Here is an 18,050-nt window from a genome sequence, read left to right as displayed (position 1 = left end):
CATCTTTACACACAACCTTACAAGGATCTGTAATCTTTTGCAACCAGTTTGCAACAGTCTACAAATCGGTCATTTATGGAAACCACTGCCCCGGGAAATGAGTCATTACTTCCAGTATACCTTGGGAAAGATGACACATAGTACAGGTGCATACGTAAGGAGGGTTGACAGTAACTAACCAAGACAAAATAGCTGTAATGAAATATTGACTCAGAACAGCAGACTGTTGACAGTGTGTGGGAGCCCAGCTCCCACCGTTTGAAGGGTTCTTAGGTGGAGGAGAGAGGAAATATCAGATAGAAAGATAGACCTAGATGACAAGGAGAAAGACAGAGACACAGTATAGCTTTGGGAGGGCCTGGGTCAATACCCAACCACCCAGAGCTTTATTCAAAAGGGCTTTTTATAATATGCCAAGGGAGAGGCAAAAGACCTCCCCCTTGCAAGATCAAAGCACACCGTACAGCCAAGTGTAGACCCTTCCAAACACCTGGTAAACACGCCTGTGGTCAAATCATCCCATAATGCAGCCCTGCTGGATAAAGCAAGCCAGATTCTCTGACCCTGAGTAAGTTCTCTATGGGTCTCCACAACAGTGTACTTAGGGGAGAACTAAGTGGAAAAGAAAAGCAAGCTGTACTGTGAGGGAGGGTCAGGATTATGTTATCGGAATTATAGCGAGCACTTCAGACAGTGGTGAGACAATTGGAGTGTAGTGTAGGCTGTTGGAGCTGAGTTGAAGGTACCTGAGTGTAAATCACTAGGCAGTAGCTCTGATCTGAAGGCCTTTAAGGGTTAGACCTGTTGTGGGATATTTTTACACCGTGTGAAGATGTGTCACTGTGATTGGTTTAATAAAGAGGTGAATGGTCAATAGCTAGGCAGGAGAGTTCAGTGGGATTTCCGAGGAGAGAGAGGAAGAGGAGTCTAGGCTCGAGACATGGAGGGAGTCAGACATACAGAATGAAAGAAAGGTAAAAAGCCACATGGTAAAACGTAGATTAATAGAAGTAGATTAATTTAAGGTATAAGAGCTAGTGGGACAAGCCTACGCTAAGGCCAAGCTTTCATAATTAATAAGTCTCCATGTTTATTTGTGAGCTGGTGGTCCCAAGAAAAATCTCACTACACAGACCAGTTCAAATGAAGGTGATTCACGTTGCTGAGTATTTTGGTGTGGCCAGGACATATTTCCATATTTCATATAATTTGCATAATGTCAGGCCACTTGATTATAAATTTTGTTTGCTGTAGTTTTCTTTCTCATGTACAGTCTGCTTTTGCTGGTTTCTCTCTGTCTGTCTGTCCCTGCCTCTGCCTCTATCTCTCCCTTTCTCTCCCTCCCTCCCTCCTCCTCCGTCCTGTACTGGATCTGGAACCCGAGGCTTCGCACATGCTACACAAGTGCTCTAACCACTAAGCCACACCTCCAGCCTTAGAAATTTCTCTCAATAATGAGCTTTTCATCTTCCTACAAGACCAAGAGGAACTCGTGACTAAACACGAGGCTTGCAGTACTCCAAGAAAGTCTGGAGTAAGTAAAGACAAAAGGAAAGTGGGTCACGCAAGAGGAAGGAAGAGCTGGAAAGGGTGAAGGTATGTCAAGGAGAGGAGCCTGAGCACAGCAAGTGTGGCCCAGAAGAAGGGTGCTGGCTGGTGGAAGTGTCCATACTTCTCACCGTCTGTGATGGCTCTTCCAGTGCCGGTCATTAGGTCTCCGTAGTAGTGGCCCTTGCTGGATTGCTAAACTGCTGGGTCCACTAAAATTGCAAATTAGGCAAGGAGAAGAGGACTCTCATATTGGAGATCAGCAAAGGAGCTTTCTGGAATGGAGTAGGAAATACACTTGTCCTCAGAGGCTGCTGAAGCCCCAGGTTCAGTGCTGACTTCTGTGAAAAGCAGTGGTATAGAACTCCAGGCCATGCTCTGCACCTTATGGTACTGTATGAGAGGCACAGGCTACTTCCCTCTGCAGCTCGTATCCCTTGTGAATAATGATGGTGTTGTCATAGGTCTTCCATCTTTCATTTTGAAACAGTGTCAGGGTTGGAGCCTTCTCTTCCGTATCATAACAGCTAAGGCAGATGAGGTTGGAATTGCTCAGGCTGATGTGCAAGTGGGAAGTAGGCCCTGCCCGAGCACAAGATCAAATGCCATTAAAGCACCTTTCACCCCCTGAGTGTGAATGCAGGTGCAGGGCTCCGGAAGCCCCCAAGGAGCTAGCTCCCAGAGCTAGAGTGACCCCCAGCAAGACAACTTGGGAAGCTCTCAAAAGAGGCCTGGCAAACACCTCGGCAATGCAGTGGCCTTTGCAGAAGCCATTTTGCTACTCCAATTAGTTGTGTGTGAGAGAGGAAGAAAGCCCAGTAACCAGGGTGAAACCATGGCTGCATGTGGTAATACAAGGTCCTTTGCAACGAGCCACAGTTGTGCAAATGCATAATGCTTTTGCTTAAAGTCAGGCAAATCCCTCACTACGCCGATGCAGGTAGTGCCTGGAGCAGCCAGCCTGGGGACTGGGCACCTGTAAATAACCAGCCCATTGCCTATGACCTTTAACTGTACCAGCTGGAGAAAGGCCCTACTGCCACTCCTTGTTTGCAGAGCTCTCTGTAGCTGGGAGCTGCAAATAAACTTCGTCTCATCTTTTTAAGAGATAGGGAAAGGGCTATAGCTGAGCTTATCACTCATTCATCAAATGTTTATTGAGTACCTACTTTGGACTTTAAAGGTAGTCCTGAGCCTAGAACTGGGAAGAAGGTTAGTTTTTTTGTCAGCTTGACACTAACTAGAATCATCTGGGAAGAGGAAAACTAGGGTGAAAACATGCCTCTGTCAGACTAGCTTGAGGCAAGTCTAATGTTGTTGTAGAAGGACCCAGTCCACTGTGAGCAGGTGCCAACTCCTGGGCAGATGGTCCTGGATTATACAAAAGCAAAATGTGTGAGCCTTGGAAAGCAAGCCAGTGAGCCGCAGTCCTCCATGATCTAGAGTTCCTGCCCTGGCTTCCTTTGGTGACAGACTGACTCTACAGTGTAGGCTGAAATAAACCCTTTCTTCCCCCCATGCTGGTTTTAGTTAGCGTTTTATCACAACAGAGACTGAAACTAAGACAGGAACAAAAGATGGAAGGGCACTTGGACATCAAATGATATTTTTCTTGTTTGTTTTGAGATCAAGTCACCTGTATCCAAGGCACCTTCAAACTAGCTATGTAGCCAAGGATATCCTTGAACTCCTGATCTTTCTGCCTCCACCTGAGGATTGTTGCGATGACAAGCTGGTACCACCATGTCTGGCTTATGCAGTGCAGAAGGTCAACCCCAGGGCTCCTGCATGCTAGGTGGCGCTCTACCCACTGAGCGACATCCCCGGGCCATATTTAGAAGTTCTGTTTGCCTGTGACCTCTGTTCATTACTAAACAGCACTCGCCATGAGGGATGAGCCTCATCCCTTTTTCTCGATGAACTTGAAACTAGGTGAGATTAAATCACCTGCCCAGGATGTTGGTGTCCCATGAATGGAGTATTTCTGAGCTGGATTCAAACTAAGACTGGGGGAAGGGACAGAGTGGACTCAAACCCAGTTGTTGCTTTACCACCCCATTCCTGGAAGAATGGTTAACCCACCCTGAGTCTTGGCGACTTCCTCTTTGACAAGGTCATCATGACCCTGACTACTTCACGCTGTAGTGGTAACACTGAACATGAGCAACCTTTATAATTGTGACACTTGTGTACGCGCAGCATTTTGGCATCAGGAGAGGAAGTGTGGGTTCTCTCTCTCTCTCTTGGTTTTTCAAGACAGGGTTTCTCTGTGTAACATCCCTAGCTGTCCTGGAACTCACTCTGTAGACCAGTCTGGCCTTGAACTCACAGATATCCACCTGCCTCTGCCTCCCAAATGCTGGGATTAAAGGCATGCACCACAACCACCCAGCATAAGAAGTGGATATCTTAGTAGCTGTGCATCCCCCGGTTCCTGGACAATGATGAGGCCTCAGACCCAGGGAGTCTGCAGTGGCTCCTTAGGGTCACTGACATCCTCGGTTTGTTCCTTGCCTGTGGTGGCCCAGGGCCCTCAGGAGGTAGCTAGAAGAAGAAAGTGGGGAATACATGGGGAGGGGCCTGGAGGACTGGTGGCTGGGTTAAAGGTCACTTGTTCCCTGCGGCACTCTAGAACACCTGATAGTATCTTATCAAAGATTTACAGCAGTCTCAGAGGCAGCCTGGGAAAGACAGAGGTTGGAGTGAACCTTGAGGGATAGCTTAGTCCCTATGAAAGCATCCTCACTGGCCCCGCCAGCCAGGCTACCTGGTGATACTTTCCCCCGGGAGACAATAGCTTCTCCTCCAACTGGGGCCCTTTCCTTCCTGGCCCTTCCTGAGAAGGGAGGGAGAACAATTGAGTTGGACCCCTTGTCCCCAGATGTTTGATCCCCAACAGCTTTAACACAAATACCATATGTCCATCTGGCTATCGCGGCAGGCCAGCATACACCAGGCTAATTTCCCAGCTGCCTGCATGGATTCAGGGTTAACTGCTGAGTTCCAGAGTTAACTGCTGCGATGCCACATGGTTATTGAACCCAACTTTGGCTTTCTCCTCTTTCCCACTTTTTTTTTGGTTTTGGTTTTTGGTTTTTTGAGAGACAGGGTTTCTCTGTGTAGCCCTGGCTATCCTGGAACCACTCTGTAGACCAGGCTGGCTTTGAACTCACAGAGATCCACCTGCCTCTCCCTCCAAGTGCCGGAATTAAAGGAATGCGCTACCGCACCTGGCCCTTGCCTTTCCCTCTTGATGATGGTAGAAATGGTAGACCTCAATCCAAAACTGACCCGATCAGGAGACAAAGCAGATAGATGGGCTGGAGAGATGGTTCAGCTGTTAAGAGTACTGGTTGTTCTTGAAGAAAACCTAAGTTTGGTTCTCAGGACAGGAGTCATATGGTGGTTCACAACCATCTGCAACTCCAGTTCCAGGGGGTTCGTTTTGTTTGTTTGTTTGTTTGAAACAGGGTTTCTCTGTGTAACAGCTCTGGCTGTTCTGAAACTCGATTTGTAGACCAGGCTGGCTTTGAACTCATAGAGATCTGCCTGCCTCTGCCTCCCAAGTGCTGGGATCAAAGGCATGTGCCATTGCTGCCCAGCTAGAATCTTTTTTTTTTAATTATTATTATTTAAAACAGAAATGACCAATCATATCTAATTTGATCTCTAGGGAAGTAGCCAGTGTCAATTTGAAGAAAAACCCAAACTCCTTCTGTGACTTGGGGAGAAACGTTAGCATTCAGGGCCTGCTGCACTGCAGGACCAGCATCCCTAACCCCCCCGGAAGGGCAGCACAGGCTTTGTGCCCGCAGAGGCCGGAGACATCTCATCTCCAGTTCGGTTTGTACTGATGATGTACTCATCTAGAGCATGGCTCAGATTTGCCTCCCACTCCCTAAAGTCTCCCCAAACTCCAAACATTTGCCATTGCTCTGACTCTCCCTCTCTGCTGCAGATTTCATTCCAGCCTCCGTGAATCCGACCCACGTCCTCTGCAAACTCCCCTCTGTAGTTGGACTTGCTTTGGACCACCAGCTGCCAGATAATGACATGGAGACTTCTTATTAACTGGAAGCTTAACCTTAGCTTAGGCTTGTTCCCAACTAGCTCTTAAAACTTAAATTAACCCACTTATATTAATCTATGTTCTACCCCATGGCTCGTTACCTCTCCTCAATTCTCTATGTCTCACTTCCTCCATATCTCACTGGCGAATCCCCTGCACCTCTGTTTCTTCCCAGAGTTCCTATCTCTGCCAGGAACTTCCTCCTATCTTCTCCTGCACAGCTATTGGACGTTCAGCTCTTTATTAAACCAATCAGAAGGTGCCGTAGGCAGGCAAGGAAGAACAGAGACACATCTTCACACAGTGTGTTCAATATCCCCCAACACTCCTCTAAGCATTGATGCCCCAAGGAGTATCTCAAACACGTTATTTTTTTAAATATTTATTTTTATTATTTTATATATGTATGAGTGTTTTGCCTGCATGTATACCTGTGTGCCACATGTGTGTGCCACATGTGTGTGCCTTGTGCCCAAAGAAGTGGTGAGCCTCCACATGGGTGCTTTGGAATCGAACCTGGGTCCTTTGCAGGAACAAAAATGGCTCTTAATCTCTCAGCCATCTCTCCAGCCCCTCAAACACTCTTAAAGTAGTTCTATCAGCGGCCTTGTGGCATCCACTGCACAGGACCACTTGATCTTCAGGGTGCTCCTGACCCAACAGCACCATTGCTGCCCCCTCGCTGCCTCGCAGACTGGGAACCTCCTACTCCATTGTGCTGTCCCCAAAGCAAAGCTGCTGTCCCCAGTTATTGTCTTAGGGAAGTGCCTGTTCGATTCTTGCTACCATAATGAAATGCCTGCGTCAAATGATATGAAAAATAAGGGGTTAGCCGGGCGGTAGTGGTGCACACCTTTAATCCCAGCACTTGGGAGGCAGAGCCAGGCGGATCTCTGTGAGTTTGAGGCCAGCCTGGGCTACGGAGTAAGTTCCAGGACAGCCAGGACTACACAGAGAAACCCTGTCTCAAAAAAAAAAACAACAAAACAAAAAACAAAAGAAGAGGTTTATTTAGAGTAGTGATTCTGGAGAGACAAGGTTGAAGGGATGTACCTGGTGATGGAAGAGCTTCAAGGTGTATATACACGTGTGTGTGTGTGTGTGTGTGTGTGTGTGTGTACATGTTTGTGTGTGTTCTGGTCTTGGTTTCCCTCTTTTCTCTTACAAATCTCTCAGTATTTAGTCATTGGGAGGTTTTACTCTATGACCTTATCTAATCCTAATCATCTTCCAAAAGCCCCAGTTTTCAAATATGTGTTGTGTGTGTTTTGAGAGGGTGCATGTGGATACACATAAATATGTGTACATGGGGAAACCAAAGGATAACCTCAGCTGTCTGTTGTTTTTATTTATTTATTTATTTATTTATTTATTTATTTATTTATTTATCTATCTGTTTTTGGTCTTTCAAGACATGCACCACCACTGTGGGACCTAGGTGTCATTTTTAAAATACAGGGTCTCTCATTGGCCTGGAGCTCACCAATTAGACTAGAATAGCTGGCCAATGAGCCCCAGGGATCCTCCTGTCCCCACCTCCCAGCCCCAGGATTACAGAAGCACATCACCATGACCAGCATTTGTTATGCGGGTTCTGGGGATTGAACTCAGGTCCTCACGCTAGCATGGTGATCCCTATACTAACTGAACAATCTTTCCAGTCCCCCAAAGCTCTACTTCATACTTAATTAATTTTTTAGCAGGTGAGGGAGGGAGTATACACCACAGCACACGTGTGGAGGGGAGGGGGTGGCTTTCAGGGGTCAGTTCTCACCTCTGTCCTGTTGATGTGGGGCATCTCTTGGTCTGTCTGCTGCTTCACAGAACACCATTCTGTCTCTACTTCTAATTTCACCATGGGGTCCTGGGGTTAGAGATGCATGCCACTGTATCCAGCCTTTTACGTGAGTTCCGGGGGTTGAACTCAGGTTGTCAGGCTAGCACAGCACCCCGATACCTCCTCAACCCCAAAAGCCCCACTTCTCAACACAGAGCCAGACTAAATTCCTGTGTGCTGTGGGAGGTCCTGGATGCTGTGACTATATGTTGCTATGATTGATTGATAAATAAAACGCTGATTGGCCAGTAGCCAGGCAGGAAGGATAGTGTAGGCAGGATGAGGAGAGAGGAGAATGCTGGGTGGAAGAAGGCTGAGTGAGGAGAAGCATGATGTAAGATACAGGTAAGCCATGAGCCACGTGGCAACTTATAGATTAATAAAAATGGGTTAATTTAACATATAAGAACAGATAGCAAGAAGCCTGCCACAGCCATACAATTTATAAGTAATATAAGACTCTGTGTGTTTACTTGGGGGATGTGAGTGGGAGAGATTTGTCCCAACTGCCTGCAGGCCGGGACATAGGAAAACTTCAGCTACACCTGTGCTCTTGCTCCCTCTCTTTTTCTTTTCTTTTCTTTTCTTTTCTTTTCTTTTCTTTTCTTTTCTTTCCTTTTGGTCTTTTGAGACAGGGTGTGGTGTTTTGAAAGGAAATAATGGCCCCCAGAGGGAGTGGCACTATTAGGAGGCCATAGAGTAGGTATAATCTTGTTGGAGGAGTTGTGTCACTGTGGCTTTGAGGCAGGCTTTGAGGTCTTATATGTGCTCAAGCCATGCCCAGTAAGACAGTTCACTTGCTGTTGCCTGTGCAAGATGTAGAACTCAAGTATCTCTCCAGTACCATGTCTGCCTGCATGCCGCCATGTGCCACCATGATGACAGTGGACTGAACCTCTGAACTATAAGCCACCCAATTAAATATTTTCCTTTATAAGAGTTGCTATGCTCATGGTGTCTCTGCACAGCAATAGAAACCCTAAGACATAAGTTGGTACCAGGAGTGGGGTAATGTGATAGGCCTGACCATGCTTTTGTTTGGAGGAATTTGGACTTTGGTACTTTGGGTTAGGAAAGCAGTGGAACGTTTTAAGCACTGCTTAATGGGCCATACTAGTAGGATCATGGAAGAGAGTGGTGCTAAGAATGATTTGAATGTGAGGGCCTGGCTCAAGAGGTTTCAGAGGAAAATTTTAGTATGTTGCCTAGAGATCATTCTTGTGATATTTTGGTAAAGAAGTGGCTGCTTTTTTGTTTTTGTCTGAATAGTCTGTCTGAAGCTAAAGTGAAGAGATTTGGATTAATTAATTCTATTGGCAAAGGAATTCTCAAAGTGACCTAGTATCGATTCTGTTGTGTGGTGACTAGTGTTCATGCTTATAAAGATTCATAATGAAAAGGAGCAAGCTGAGGAGAAAAAGAGCACCAGGAAGTGGAATGGAGCTAAATCCTGTGTGTGAGGAGATAAAGAGATGAAGAAATGGACTAACTTCAATCCCAGCATTGGGGAGGCAGAAGCAGGCAGGTCTCTGTGAGTTCAAGGCCAGCCTGATCTACAAAGCAAGTTCCAGGACAGCCAAAGCTACAGAGTGAAACCCTGTCTCAAAAAAAAAAAAAAAAAAAAAAAGGCCGGGCGGTGGTGGCACACGCCTTTAATCCCAGCACTCGGGAGGCAGAGGCAGGTGGATCTTTGTGAGTTCGAGGCCAGCCTGGTCTACAGAGCAAGATCCAGGAAAAGGCGCAAAGCTACACAGAGAAACCCTGTCTCAAAAAAAACCAAAAAAAGAAAAAAAAGAAAAGAAAAGAAAAGAAAAAGAAAGAAAAGAAAAACAGAAAGGAAAGAAAGAGAAAGAAAGAAGGAAATGGACTAAAGGGAGTGGTGACCTCAGGGCAAGATCTCACCCAGCTAATTTTGTGAAAAGGAATTAAAGAAAAGTTAGAATTAGGTGTGGTGGTGCATGCCTTTAATCCCAGCACTCAGAAGGCAGAGGCTGGTAGATCTCTGAATTTGAGGCCAGCCTGGTCTACAGAGCAAGTTCAAAGACAGTTAAGCTTAGGCAGTGAAGGTAGCCATCAAAAACAGAAAGCTGGTGAAGATGTATTTGAACAAGGGGGCCATGTTCCATTCCCAGAAAGCAGGAGAACTTGGCAGCTTTGGTGGCATGGTTCTGGCTTTAGAGTTAAGGATAAAATAAAGGGGCATGGAATCTGCCTCTGTGACTAAGGAAAGCCGCTGAGTCCAGGCACGTGTCAGGGATGTGCCTGAACGGAGGCCCAGAGAGGTCATTGTGTGAAGCTGTGAAGGTAAAGCCTGGATTGCCTTGGTGCCCCCAAGATGTTGGAGATGCCAGAGCCGTGGGATACCTGCCGAGGAGAGCTGCTAACAGGGAGTGGAAACAGCTTAAGAGAAAGAAGTATGTTATAGTCAACAAACCTGAAAGGATTTGGAGAGCTGAAGAGCGTTTTGACATCAGACATGAAGATGCGGAGTTTGGAGTTTGCAGAGCTGGTGTTCAGTCTTACTTTGGTCCAGTATTTCCTCACTATGCTCCCTTCCCTACATTTTGGAATGGTAATGTATATCCTCTGCCTTTTTTGTTGGAAGTATGTGATCTGCTTTTTGATTTTGATTTTATGGGGGATTACAGTTAAGAGATTACATGAATCTCAGAAGAGACTTTGAACTTTACTTTTGAATAAGTTTGAGACTGTTATAGACTATGGGACTTATGAAGTTGGACCGAATGCATTTTTGCATTATGATATGCTGTGGGTGTCTTTCTGTACACTGTGAATATGTGTTGCTCTGACAGGTTGATAAATAAAGCTGTTTGGACTATGGCAAGTCAGGTTAGAGCTAGGTGGGAAATTGAAGAGAGAAGAAGAAGAAAGGAGAGGGGAGGGAGACCCCAGCACTTCCAGGAGAAGCAAGATGTGAAAGTACTGGTAAACCACGGCCACATGGCAACTTCTAAATAAATAGAAATGGGTTAAGTTGTAAAAGCTAGCTAGTGAGAAGCCTGAGCCATTAGGCCATACAGTTTGTAAGTAATATAAGCCTCTGTGTGTTTACTTGGGTCTGAGCAGCTGCAAGACTGGACAGGACACAAGAAAATTTCCGACTACAATGATAAGCCTTTAGGGACCAGGGAGTGGAATGTGGTGGTTTGAAATAAAATGACCCCCAAAGGGGATGACACTATTAGGAGGTGTGGCCTTGTTAGAGTAGGTATAATCTTGTTGGAGGAGTTGTGTCACTGTGGCTTTGAGGCAGGCTTTGAGGTTTCATATGTGCTCAAGCCATGCCCAGTAAGACAGTTCACTTGCTGTTGCCTGTGCAAGATGTAGAACTCAAGTATCTCTCCAGCACCTGTCTGCCTGCATGCCGCCATGTGCCACCATGATGATAATGGACTGAATCTCTGAACTATAAGCCACCCAATTAAATGTTTTCCTTTATAAGAGTTGCTCTAATCATGTTGTCTCTTCACAGCAACAGAAACCCCAACTAAGCCTGCATGGGACCGAACTAAGACCTCTACATGTGGGCGACAGCTTTGTAGCCTAGTCTGTTTGTGGGACCCCTGGCAGTGGGACCAGGATCTATCTCAGGTGCATGAGCTAGCTTTGAAGCCCATTCCATATGGTGGGATGCCTTGCTCAGCCTTGAAGCTGGGGGCATGGGGAGGGTTGGTCCCGTCTCAACTGAACATGCCAGGCCTTGTTGACTCCCCATGAATGGTCTTATCCTTTCTGAGGAGTGGATGGGGGTGGGTGAGGGGAGGGGAGGGGTGGGGAGTGGGAGAAGGGGAAGGAGGGGGAACTGTGGTTGGTATATAAAATGAATGGAAAAATAATAAAATAAATAAATAAATGAACCCTAAGACACAGAGTTTCTCTGTGTAACAGCTCTGGCTGTCCTGGAACTCACTTTGTAGACCAGGATGACCTTGAACTCACAGAGATCCACCTGCCTCTACCTCCTGAGTGCTGGATTAAAGGCATGTGCCACCATGCCCAGTAGTTTCCTCTCTCTCTCTCTCTCTCTCTCTCTCTCTCTCTCTCTCTCTCTCTCTTTGTTTTTTTGGGACAGGGTTTCTCTGTTTCTCTGTGTAGCTTTGGTGCCTGTCCTGGATCTCGCTCTGTAGATCAGGCTGGCCTCAAACTCACAGAGATCCGCCTGCCTCTGCCTCCCAAGTGCTGGGATTAAAGGTGTGTGCCACCACCACCTGGCACTTCCTTCTCTCTTACTGCCTCACAATGGGAATTAAATTTCCACACAGGAACCCTTACAGGACACACTAGCCAAACCCCAGTCTTCCATGCTATTTCTGTTTGCCTTAGAACTCCAGTGTGAATCTAAGAGACAACAGGACTCCCCTCTGCAGTTCTGAAGCTTGCATTAGATTCCACTGTCACATCCAAACTGATCCTTCAGGAGAGTGTCCCAGCAGGCCAGAAGCAGTCTCAAGCAAGTCCATCCTAGCCCACACTGGTCTTCACATAACTTAGTTCATGCCAGATGTGGAGGATCAGCTTAAGCTACACTGAAATGCCAGTCTGACCTGCAGCCAAACAAGGAACACAGAACACAGTACCAAAGCCTCCTGGGGCACAAGGATCACCTAGCAGATTCCCTGAGGACACACAGAGGGGAGGCACTGAAGAACAAACACCTCCTATGCCCAGGCCCCACATGTGGAAACAGGTGTTCAAACTGCAGTCCGACCAGGTCCATTGTCTTTACCACTGATGGCAAGACGGTATAAATAGAGATGAGAAAGCCAGGCTTACCCCAGGCTTTATGATGAGTAAGGTCAATATTTGGTCCCAGCCCCAGAAAGATGCCTGGTAATCCCATTCCCTGCTATCATTTTTCCCTCTTATTCATTCATCCTACAAACCTCTGCAATGCCGGCGCTGCTCTGTGTGCCAGGTGTTGGCCTGGGCAATGATAAGAGTATCATCGATGATGGTTGAGAGTGATCCTCGAGCTGGGAGGAGCAGAGAACAGAAAGCATCAGGAAATGGAGCTTATGCTGGGTCTGGGCTGGTGTGCGGCCCTGACTACTAGAATCACAACACAGGAGAGGGACAGGGCAGAGCAGTCATCTCAGAGTGGGGTGGGGGCACCACACACTGACATGTGTCCGGGCCTGCTGATTCCTACATTCCAGCTTCTCCCTAAGTGGGGACTCCCAGGAGGCACTTTCGGGTCAGCAGCAGTTTGAAGGAAGCAGCAGAGACTGTGGTCTTTGCAGATCTCTGCTGAGCTCCCGCCATTCATCATCCAGCAAAGGAGATGTCCTTTGCTTCTCCAAGAGTATGTTTCCTCTGAAGAGTAGCAAAGCAGCTATAGCTCAGGTCTGCAGCATCTCCCACAGGCTCAGGTCGTGAATGATCAATCCCCAGCTTGCAGGAGTAGACCAGGGCTCCAGGAGCCTTTCAGAGGGGGGCCTGGCTGGTAGAAGCCAGCCACTGGGAGCCCAGTCTTTGAAGGTTATACTCACCCCTGGTTCCAAGCAGCTCTTGGTTCCCAGTCAGTCCCACCCACGACCACACAGAGAAGCTGCTGTGGACAGAACCTCTGAAGTTATGATGTGTTGTAGAATATTAATTTAAGATGTGTTTATGCTGTGGAACATTTGTTTAATGATGCAAAGATGTGTTACATTCTTTTATGTTGCATTTGTTTAACTCTGTGAAGCTGTGATACTTTGCCTGTCTAAAACACCTGATGGTCTAATAAAGAGCTGAACGGTCAATAGCTGGGCAGGAGAGGGGTAGGTGGGGCTGGCAGGCAGAGAATAAATAGGAGGAGAAATCTGGAGAAGGAGAAGAAGATGATGATGATCTAGGAGCAAGAAAAGGAGGAGAGGAGGACATTGGGGGCAGCCACCCAGCTACACAGCCAGCAACGGAGTAAGAAAGAAAGAGATACAGAAACAGAAAAGGTGAAAAGCCCAGAGGCAAAAGATAGACGGGATAATTTAAGTTTAAAAAAGCTGGCTAGAAATAAGTCAAGCTAAGGCCCGGCATTCATAAGAGAGAATAAGACTCCGTGTGGTTTATTTGGGAGCTGAGTGGCAGGCCCCCCAAAGAGTAAAGAGCCCAAAGAGTAAAAACCACCACCAACACTGACGGACCAACACTGTAAGCCAAATAGACCTTTCTCCCGGACATTGTCTCTGTCTAGTTTTGTCATCACAGTGACACAGAGGTAACCCACACACCTGGTGACTGGAGAAAGCACACTTGGAGCACACACAGACCTTCCTGGGCACTTGTGGCTGTGTGCCCTGCGCATCTAATGGCCTCCACTGACAATGAGGAAGGCAAGCGCCCAGCTCCACTGTTGTGCTTAGGCTGCGGCACAAGCACCTTTCACGGGAGCACTTACTAGCTGCTGTTACCAGCTCCCCAACTTTCTTCTGGGCCCCTGTATTTTTAGAACCTGCCATGTGTTTTGTGTTATTCTGGGACGGCTGGGCCCCGGCTGCTGGGGCATTTATTAGGGAGTGCCTCTTGGACTCATGTCTGTGGAAGGGGAGGGAGAAAGTGGAACTAGGAAGGAGTGAGATTGACACGTAGGGCTGACTGTGACCTTGCCCCTTGGAGAGCTCCAGGGCTGCAATAGGCCTTTGGAATCATCTTGAATCAAGCGACACATCCATCAGATGCCGGCCACCCCAGAGTGAAGGTGATCTTGAGCAAAGAGGCCGAAGTTTAACGGCATCTGCACCCTGATGCCACTCACAGCAACTGGGGCCATCCCTCCCTCAAGGGGACTGCACGTCACAGTGCCCACCAAAAGCGGTAAGCGTGGGGTGGGTGACACCTGCCTTGGGAAGAGGCTGTTCAGGAAGTCTCTGCTCTAAAGGTTGGTGTCCAGATCAGTCAGATAACAGCTATAAAGTACCTTGCAAAGGGCCCAGCGTAAGATAGTGGTGTATAAATAGTGATAGCCCTAGGCAATAAACTTGATTAAGATTACAAGGTGAAAGGTGTTGGAAGTAGAACTTTGAATTTGGACAGGAGGTGCTCAGCTCCCTCCTGGTGCCTCGATGACATCCTTCCTGGACTCCAGGCTGTGATGTGAACACACAGCTGAGTGTCTCTTTGCTTTGTAAATGAACCCCTGGCATGAAGCCCCTCCTCACTCTACCCAGGAGGGCAGCTAGGTGCCACCTGGAAGCTCTATTACACAAGAGGATCACCGTGAGGATGGGCAGAAGGCAGCCGGGAAGCCTCAGCACAGCCAGGCTGGAGTCAGGCCAAGGCCAAAGGCTAAGAAAGAGATTCCCCTGGTCCTGCCCCTCCCCAGTTACTAGGAAACTACAGGAGGAAACCCACAGGCTGGTGGACCTGCTCCAGTGCCCCGTGCAACACAGCCAGCTGCCCTCTCCACAGGGAGTCTCCTAGAACTGCTCTGGAGGGAAAAACCCTTGGGCCCTGCTGCCCTCCTGACTCCTGAAGGCTTGGCAGTCAGAAGCCGCCCCGACAGGAGGTGGTGGGAGGAGTCTCAGCTGTGCCGCGCTCCCCTCTTCTCCATATCTCAGCGTCCCTGGGGTAGGTAGAAATGGGGGTGGGACCACCAGACCTAAAATATCAAAATGACTATAAAGGAGTCATCACAGCCACCCTCTTGTGTAATAGAATTCCCAGGTAGCACCTCCTGGGTAGGGTGAGGAGGGGCGTGATGCCAGGGGTTCATTTACAAACCAAAGAGACACTCAGTTGTGTGTTCACATCACAGCCTGGAGTCCAGGAAGGACGTCATCCAGGCACCAGGAGGGGGCTTCTGGAGAGATGGCCCGATTGTTATGAGGACTTAACTGCTCTTCAGAGAACCAGAGCATGGTTCCAGCACCCATGGTAGGCAGCTCACAGCCCCCTGTAATTCCAGTTCTGGGAGATCCAACACCCTCTTCTGGCCTCCAAGGTCACCCATACGCAGATGGTATACAGGCACACAGACAAACATACATACACATTCATAAAAATAAATAAATAAATAAATAGATAGATAAATAAATAAATCACCGGGCCCTTAGTCGAAATTAAATCTCAGATAAACAAGAAACAATGTTTTGGTGTAAGTATTTCCTTTGCTCAATGAGGGATACACTGAAACAATTCTTAGTTGTTTCTCGGAGATTCAAAGGCAATGGGGCTTCCTTTGTTTACATAGATGGACCCAGGCCTGGGCTGCCAGGCTGAGCCGCAGACCGTGTAGGGGACAGCGCCAGGATGGAGAGGAGGCTATGCAGAGAGAGGCACCCCCACCCCCACCCCCGTATCTCCTCAAGAAGGCAGAAAGGAAGAGGGAAGTGAGCCTCAGTCTGGCCAATCCCACAGCAAGAAAGCAGGGTGGGCCCCAGGTAGGGAATGCTTTTCTTTGTAGGCTCAGTCATACTCCATCCCTGACCCCCACCCGAAAAGTGAGGGACTCCCTGGGCCTCCATGGGGCCCCATCTCTCCCCAATGCACAGGGTGAACTCTGTGCTGAGACTCTTGCTTGTCCCTGGCTTGAGCGGAGAGTGGCTTCAAAAGGGCCTTGTTGTATCCCCCATGAATGGGAGCGGAGTACCAGCCAGCAACCTCCTGCTGCTTCCTGTCACTCCCCAAAAGTCCAGGCTGTAGGTGCTGCCTACCCTTCAGCAGGCTCTCTAGAAAGAATGGTAATAATTGTCAATACCGAACACATTCTCTTGCTCAGGTATTATGTTTTATCTTTGCAACAAACTCTAAGGTAAATGCTGTCAGAATTCCACGTATATATAAGGGGAGCTAAGCATGGTGGTGATGCCTTGGCTTGTTTGTTTTTCTTTTTGTTCTTCAAGACAGGGTTTCTCTGTGTAGCCCTGGCTGTCCTGGAACTCACTCTGTAGAACAGCTGGCCTCAAACTCAGAGATCCACCTGTCTCTGCCCCTGCACCGCTGGGATTAAAGGTGTCTGTGAGTTAAGGGCCAGCCTGGTCTGTAGAGTGACTCACTGTATATTTAGTGAGACCTTGCCAATGAATTTTTTAAAATATGAGATGGGGGATCTAGCTTAATGGCCTACTGCTCTGAAGAAAATAAAGACAAAAATTGTGTGGGCATGTGCATATTTGTATGTATGCACATGTGCTTACACGTGGGGGTGCTGAGTGTACATGTGGTACATGTGAGGGAGTGCACAGGTGTTGTGAATGTGTCTGTGGAAGCCAGACATCAAATGGTCATCTGCCTTGCTGGGTTTTTTGTTTTTTGTTTTGTTTTGTTTGTTTGGTTTTTTTTTGTTTTTTTGTTTGTTTGTTTTTTTTTTTTTTTTTTTTTTTGTTTTTTTGAGGCAGAATTTGAGACAGCTTTCCTGGAGCTCACTCTGTAGACCAGGCTAGCCTTGAACTAACAGAGATTCACCTGCCTCTGCCTCCCGAGTGCTGAGATTAAAGGCATGTGCCACTACCACCCTGCCCTTGCTGTTTTTTTTTTAAGTGTGTGTATGTGTGTCTGTGTGAGGTATTTGTGTGTGTGTGTGTGTGGTGTGTATCTGTATGTGGTATATATCTCTGTGTGTGTGTGTGTGTGTGTGTGTGTGTTTGATGTGTGTGTGCAAGTAATCAGAGATCAATGTAACATCTTCTTCAATCATTCTCCACCTTACTTCCCCCCCCCACCCCCCTAGACAGGATTTCTCTATGTGTCCCTGGCTGTCTTGGAACTCACTCTGTAGAAGACCAGGCTGGCCTTGAACTCAGAGATCCACCTGCCTCTGCCTCCCCAGCACTGGGATTAAAGGCGTGTGCCATCACCCTTCAGTGTCCACCTTACTTATTTTGAGAGGGTTTTCGCACTGAACCTGGAGCCGCCACCGACTTCAGGCTAGGCTGGGCCAGCCAGCCAGCTCCAGGGATCTCCAGCCTCTGTCTCCCCAGCACTGGGATCACAGGGACACCCTGCTGTGCCTGGCCTTGTATTGGGTGCTAGAGATTGCACTCAGCAACTGAGCCACCTCACCAGCCCCCACCTTCTTTTAGGGGGCTCTTCTGATTAGGAGAGGCTGGCTCTCTGCCTCTCCAGCTCTGGGATTACAAGGAAGGCTACCACAGCCTGGCTTTTTGATCTCACGCATGCACAGCTCCATGGCTCCCTTCACCCCCATTTTACAGACAAGGAAACTGAGGCTCTGAGGACTTAAATTACCAAAGCACCTGGCTAGTTTTCAGTAGATAAGGATTCTACCCCAGGTCCGTGTGTCTCTGAGCCTAGACTCCAGGCTGTCTACAACCTGCTCCCGGCCTATTCCCATCCCTGGCATTGCCGTCTTCACGGCGGCTGGCCTGTGGCTGGGAAGCTTGCAGGAACAGCCTGGGCTGGGCGCCTCCTGCCTGGTTCCTCGGTCTCTAGTATGAAAGATATAGTAGTGTTTATGGGAAGATTAAATCTTGTTGAAAGTAGACTGTTCCAATATCTACTCAATAACCCTTCCTGTGTGCTGTGTCTCCAAACAACTGGCCAAGCCAGCATCAGGGGAAGGAACCAGCTTGTGACATGTCTGTCCTTCGGCTCTCTTCCAGAGGAAGCCCCTCCCCGGGCCTTCCTAGGCACCAC

At 47.9% G+C, this 18,050-nt stretch overlaps 1 protein-coding gene across 1 annotated transcript in view; it reads left to right on the top strand.

Annotated features, from left to right (window-relative positions):
* The window catches only part of Usp32 (ubiquitin specific peptidase 32), a 160,752-nt gene extending 155,133 nt beyond the window's left edge, over window positions 1–5,619 (top strand). The window contains exons 30-31 of the mRNA XM_059270702.1: window positions 2,039–2,123; window positions 5,507–5,619. Of these exons, the coding sequence (XP_059126685.1) occupies window positions 2,039–2,123; window positions 5,507–5,619 (198 nt within the window). The remainder of the gene's footprint in view (window positions 1–2,038; window positions 2,124–5,506) is intronic.
* The last annotated feature ends 12,431 nt before the right edge of the window (window positions 5,620–18,050 follow it).

The sequence above is a fragment of the Peromyscus eremicus genome, chromosome 8a (genome assembly GCF_949786415.1).
Source record: "Peromyscus eremicus chromosome 8a, PerEre_H2_v1, whole genome shotgun sequence".
Taxonomy (NCBI): Eukaryota; Metazoa; Chordata; class Mammalia; order Rodentia; family Cricetidae; genus Peromyscus; species Peromyscus eremicus.
This window is presented reverse-complemented; position numbering and strand designations above follow the sequence as displayed.